General features: G+C 43.7%; 1 protein-coding gene across 1 annotated transcript; it reads left to right on the plus strand.

Moving 5' to 3' along the window:
- The first annotated feature begins 738 nt into the window (after nucleotides 1-738).
- On the plus strand, nucleotides 739-6,014 carry LOC119738221 (sorting nexin-21-like). Its single transcript, XM_038213005.1, has 3 exons — nucleotides 739-1,093; nucleotides 4,146-4,279; nucleotides 5,331-6,014. The coding sequence occupies exons 1-3, from the start codon at nucleotides 865-867 to the stop codon at nucleotides 6,009-6,011; spliced, it is 1,044 nt and encodes a 347-aa protein (XP_038068933.1). The 5' UTR covers nucleotides 739-864; the 3' UTR covers nucleotides 6,012-6,014.
- Nucleotides 6,015-6,226: the final 212 nt, after the last annotated feature.

Consider the following 6,226-nt stretch of genomic DNA (forward strand, 5'->3'; position numbering starts at 1 on the left):
TACGACCCGGAAGTCAGGAGCAAAATCAAGCTAATTATACATAGTGGGACCGCGGGATGAGAGTGCATGCAATTACTAGATCTGATGGATCTGATGCAACAACTTATTTCTCGTTCGGTGTATAGCGCCACCGTACGGCGCACGAATGTCACCGAAACTGAAAACGCGGGATCCTCCATGACTCATTGTCAGTTGCACAATCATTTTGTCTGTGTGTATATATTTGCAATTTTGCCATTGTTGTGTCGGGTGAGCCGTGGCCTAGTGGTAATGAATAGAGACAGAAGCTTTTCACTCGGCGCACTCCTCATCGGTAAATTACCGGTGGCCAAGGGGTGCGTGCCCGCTGGGGTAACTCGACACTCACCTTTTTATCTTCTTTTTCTTTAATTAATGAACACTAGGCAATCTGTAAAAGGCTTATCATATCAAACACCAGCTATTCCATGTCTATAATTATTTTCCTCTCATCCTTTTTTTACGATGCGGATTGAAAAAACAACAGAAATTTGACTTGAAAATTATTTATGCTGAGATTTTTCCGTCATTTAAGAGTAAAATACATGTAAATATTTCTGAAATTTAAATTTTGTTTTTTGGTGCATAAATTAACTTATGGTGAACATTGATGGACTTCACTGTGATTTATGCAGTTTTAATTTGCGGGGGGGGGGGGGGATACGTACGTACGGGTACGTAACGGTACGGTGGAGGAGTGCTTATTGGAGACAAGAACCTAATCACAACAAACGCGTCACTTTAAAGTCCACTATTCAACATGGCGGCGGACTGTCACCGCACAGCAGTACGATGAAAACGAATGCTTCATTTCCTCCAAAATATTCAGATCGTTAGCTGTTTATTATGGCTTCGAAGCTGAGAAAGATTGCCTGTGATGTGAGCATCGACGATCCTGTGAGTTCGACGGACGAAAGTGAACTGGGGAGTGAGGACATTGATTTGCAATTCACTGGCCGGCTGTCGTTTCGGAGTTCCGCCCTACTTGGCAATGACGGTGACTTGTCTGCCGATGATGAGGATAGTGACGGGGAGGTGCGGCGCGGTGCAACCGGTGATGCATCGCGTCGTAAAGGTACAATCGTTTTCCTAGTTCCAGATTGCAAATATTATTCACTCTGCGGAAAAAAATGTTGCAACCTGACGCCACTTTTTTCTTCTGCATCATCTCAATGAATTGAAGGTCATTCATTGCAAAAATGATGATAGACATGAATCTGGGACTGAGAAATATTTCCAATTTTGTTACGAAATTACAATTTTCTTGGCTCTCCATAGACTTTGTACACAATCGGGGAAGTGGCGTCAGGTTGCAACATTTTTTCCCAGTCTGCTTAGCTTTGGCATAACTAATCCACGAATTCAAGTGAAATGATTACTAATACTTGTAGTTTGGCGAATACAGGTCAACTCGTACGCGAGCCAACTCGTACGCGACCAACTCGTACGCAGGACAACTCGTATGCCGACCAACTCGTACGCGGGTCAACTCGTACGCGGGATAACTCGTACGCGGGATAACTCGTACGCGGACGAACTCGTACGTGAGCCAACTCGTACGCGTGAGTATAGACTAGCAGCCGTAGCACAAGGGATTTTACTGAAACCGTAGGTTCGGGCGTGTAGGAAATTAGGTTCGGTCAGTTGTCTAGCACATTGTTTTTTCCTTAAGTTAAGGGGATTATTTTGTGTTACTGAGTGGTTCCAATCAAATCAGCTTGTTTTGCTCATAACAAAAAAGTTATGAGTTGTTTTCCCAGACCACTCGCACACTGTCTGGTGTGTCCGATCCTTGCTCACACCGTGCACTATACAAGATAAAGCCACGTAGTGAGAATTTAAATCGTATAATGTCCGCTGCATTTGTAGACTTCCAACAATTCACTGCTATAGTGGCCCCACGCTATGTGTAAATCAAATTGTTGTATGTCTTGACAAATTCTCCACAATAGCTGCGTGTTTGGAAGTGCACTACACATCGGTCGCAAAATGGATCATGTTTTTTTTAAATTTATCATTGAAACTTTTGAACTTGAACATCGTTGCATTTATGGAATTAAAAATTGTTGAAAATACATATGGCTACAATCACAGTCATTCAGTCATACAATCAGACCACTGTGATAAATCGTTAACTTTGGCGTGTGTTTTGGGGTCAACTTCAAGTTGGCCATCGTCCGCGTACGAGTTGGCTGGCGTACGAGTTGGTTCGCGTACGAGTTGGCCCGCGTACGAGTTGTCTTGCGTACGAGTTGGCTGGCATACAAGTTGTCTCGCGTACGAGTTGACCAATCCGCGTACGAGTTGTCTCGCTTACGAGTTGTCTCGCGTACGAGTTGGTTCGCGTACGAGTTGTCCTGTTTCGAGTTTGGCGATCCTGTAGTGTAGGGCCCCTGTTTAGTTTTGATCAAATTAGGGTCACGGGTGTTTTTTATTACTAAAAAAAATGACCTTTTCAACCTAAAGTAGACTTCTCTCAATATTTTTTTTGTAATTTGAATAGTTTCCTGGGGTAGAAATTACGATTTTCCTACGCGGTTAACGGTTGGTGCTGTGCGATTCTGTGCACCTTACATGTTCTCGGTACATCCCGCGGTGATCCCCATCCTTATTTTTGTGTTGTCTTTTGTCGTTGTCATCGTCATTGTACCCCAAAATGTCCCTCAAAAATTCAAAATCCTGCCCTTTTTGTTTTATCTATGACATACCTGTACTAGCTCTACTGAGTGGAGTGCTGTGGAGTGCTGGAACTTCGGTACCCTTTGTACTAGTGCTCCACCGAATAGGCATACTTTGATGACAGGTACATGGTATGCATTTTGTGCATACCCTGGCGAGGACAAAAGGCCCCCAAAAACCTGGTAAAGAGAATAAAAATAAGAAAGACAGTTACCCTGGATAGTTTCCCCCAGAACTATGGGTATTGGAGTGTCATGGCCTAGCGGTTAAGAACACCGGACTCATGTTCTGGTGTTTCAGAGGCAACAGTAGCTTGGGTTCGAGCCCGCCGGCGGACACTTGTGCTCTTAAGCAAGGCACTTAACCATTATTGCTTCGTCCTTCGGATGGGACGTTAAGCCGTAGGTCCCGTGTGTTGCATAAATGCACGTAAAAGAACCCAGTAAACACTTATCACTAAGAGAAGGGGTTTGCCCCGGTGTTTCTGACCTCCTCCTGTATAAACTCCCACGTGGAGTATTTAGGAGAAGAACCTACCAAGAAACCAAGTTTTACACATAATACCCATAGGTAGGCATATCAACGCGAACACGCTGTATACTCCATGAATAGTATGGAAGTGAGTTTTGGAGCAGGTGCTGTATATTTGTACCCCAAGACTACATGTATGTACTCCTTGACATGTATGTACTCACGTTCTGTTCGCTTAAAGTGTGAGGGTTGAATCGAATCTGATGGTGCAAAAAAATGATGAAAACGGTCCCCTTTCCTTACCAAAGCTACAGCTTGAGTTTTAACGTGTTAACGAGCACACGAAGCGTTGTTGGCGTGACGTCAGAGTCTTTTGGTCTGGGAACCGACCACAGACACCGTCTTTATAGTGCATATCGCGGGTGGCGTCAGACGGGCCAATCACAAGATGTGTATGAATTGTTTTCGGTTTGCTGAAAGAACACACACCTTTTTTGTGACCCATGGACAGAACTTTAAAATGGAGGTTGTGTTTAAAATTCCGTAACTTAAAAAGTACATAAGTGATTTGAATTATTCTTGTACTAAAACTAGTAAAAGAAAGCTCATGATTTGGGCTTTCATATCCTAGATTTTGAAAGTGCTACATGCAGAACTTTACTAAAACAATGGTCCCGACACTTGGGTTTCGCTTTTTTTGACTCGCCCTGTACACAATTGTTAGTCCAAAATTGCCCCTTTCAACCCTTTATTGCAACTAACATGACTTAACTGAGACAAAACTTACCCATCATGATGTTGCAGACATTTAATAACAGGATTATTATATTAACGAAGTATTGGGGAAATACAGGATTGGCCTGATTATCAGGATACCTAGCCATCAGAAACTCTCCATCTGTCACGACCATTTCGTCCTCTCATAAACCTGATCCCCTAAGTTTATAAATACATAATTGATCTCCTCACAAATGCAGCATCCAATGCGGACAGTGTCGGCAGTGTCCACAGTCTTCAGGTTGGCTCCAAGGCCAACAAGTTTCATCCTGGGAGGACCATCTTTGAGGTTGTCTCAGCTAAAACAATGAGAGATGGCAACAACAGATTTGTGGTAAGTAGTTGGGTGCAAATAAATGATGAATGCTGATCCAATTACTCCGCCTTTCTTACTTGGGATTTGAATATGCAATGCTATGTTAAAACTACATGAAGCGTGAGGTCGACACGACATCCTCATCATCTGTGATTTTTAAAAATTAAAGGTGTACAAGACAAAGGCCTATCAGCTGCAAATTCTCCCAGATTTTAACCTTTACTCTGTAGGCCTTTTTGCTGGGATAACCTCAATCCTGCAAAATCCTCCAACTGCATCCATGTGTAAATTGCATTCAGCCTCAGTCTTGCAAAGTCCTCCGTTATTTCTGGAATGTGGTCCTTGGAGGGGTGACCACTGCCTCAATCCTGCAAAATCCTCCAGCAATTACTGTCAATATGTTGAGGCAGAGCCAGTGACATCCTGGAGCAGTGCGGAGGATTTCAAGTATAATCTATCCTAAATTTATGTACATGTACGGCTGAGCAAAAACAAGACCTTGACACAGTGTGTCCTCCAAAATCAGCCACACATTGTACCACATAGCCTCAATCCTACAGAATCCCCCCCCCATGTTGCAAAGAGGATTTTGGAAGGTTAGGGTTAATACCAACAGGTTCTGGTCTTCGGGAGGTTTTTGCAGCAATGGGGATGGAACAGCCTAGCCACCATTACTTTACAATAGAACTTGATGCCCCTTTAGTATGCCACTGGTTTCCTGCAAGGTGGTTGATTGTAATAGATTCACATATTTTCAAAGTAAAAAAATGACTACTGAGTTCATGTAAATTGTTTACTTCCAGCTCTAGGTATTACAATGTGATACAAAGCATAGACACCCTAGCACTCTTTGCCTCGTTGTTTCGCTACCATGGCAACGGGCCTGAATACTGTCAGCCGTGTATTTTGTGAATACTTTATGCAAACATACGGAAAGAGACCCTGGAAGAGGACCAGAAATCGCAATTTGTTCACACAATTTGAGAAATGATCATAAGTAGGTACAATGTAGCTTACAGAATACTTCATTTACTATTTTGATTTGATTAACTTCCCATTGCTTCTTCAGCTTTATACCGTGGCTGTTCTAAGAACGATCAAGAGCGACACCTCACAAGCCACCATAGAGAGAAGATATTCTGATTTCCACAAGTTGAACGGTAGTTTACGGAAACGATTCCCCCGCATCATGGAGAACATTGTGTTCCCCAGGAAAACCCTGACAGGAAACTTCAAGCATGACTTCATCGCTGAGCGCAGTCGAGCCTTTGAGACGTTCCTCACTTCCATCTACAAGTATGAGTGCATCCGGTTGTCTGAAGAATACCAGGACTTCTTTTACAATCATGACCTGCGGATCGCCTACCGCTACATGGCGCGAGGTGACTTTCAGGAGTCGGTGCCGTTCTTGCAGAACACTCTTCACCTTCAAGAGAAGATGCTTGGTTCTGAGCACCCAGACACGGCTCGGACTCAGTGTGCGCTGATAGTGGCTTACATGTCGCTAGAGGAAGGGGAGGCTCACGTCCATGGGTATGCAGAGGCCGCCTGGGATACCATTGGTAAAGATGAGACAAACCCTTTTCTCTTACCCTTGCTGCAGATTCTGATAGGCATCCGGTGGAGGCTGCAACTTGACAAGAGGGAGCTGGAGAGCAGATTGACGCGGTACGTGAAGCAAGAAATGGCAGGTCCTGTCAAAATGCCGACGTTGGAGGATCTAGTCATGCAGTGTCTATCCCACATGTAGGAAGTACTAATATGTCTTATTTATTACTTCAAATTTGGTCAAAAGTTACAGTATCTATTTGCTGGCTTAGCAGTGAAAGACAAGTGTCAATGAGGGCCCTGGGTTGAGTGCTGTAGTGGAGTCCAAAAATCACAAGTTGGGTGACAAGTAAATCACAAGTCCTTTCACAAGTCTGGCTCACAAGTAACAGTGGATGAACAATAACAAGGGATTAC

This window comes from Patiria miniata, unplaced genomic scaffold, assembly GCF_015706575.1.
Source record: "Patiria miniata isolate m_02_andy unplaced genomic scaffold, ASM1570657v1 HiC_scaffold_3, whole genome shotgun sequence".
In the NCBI taxonomy this organism is placed as follows: Eukaryota; Metazoa; Echinodermata; class Asteroidea; order Valvatida; family Asterinidae; genus Patiria; species Patiria miniata.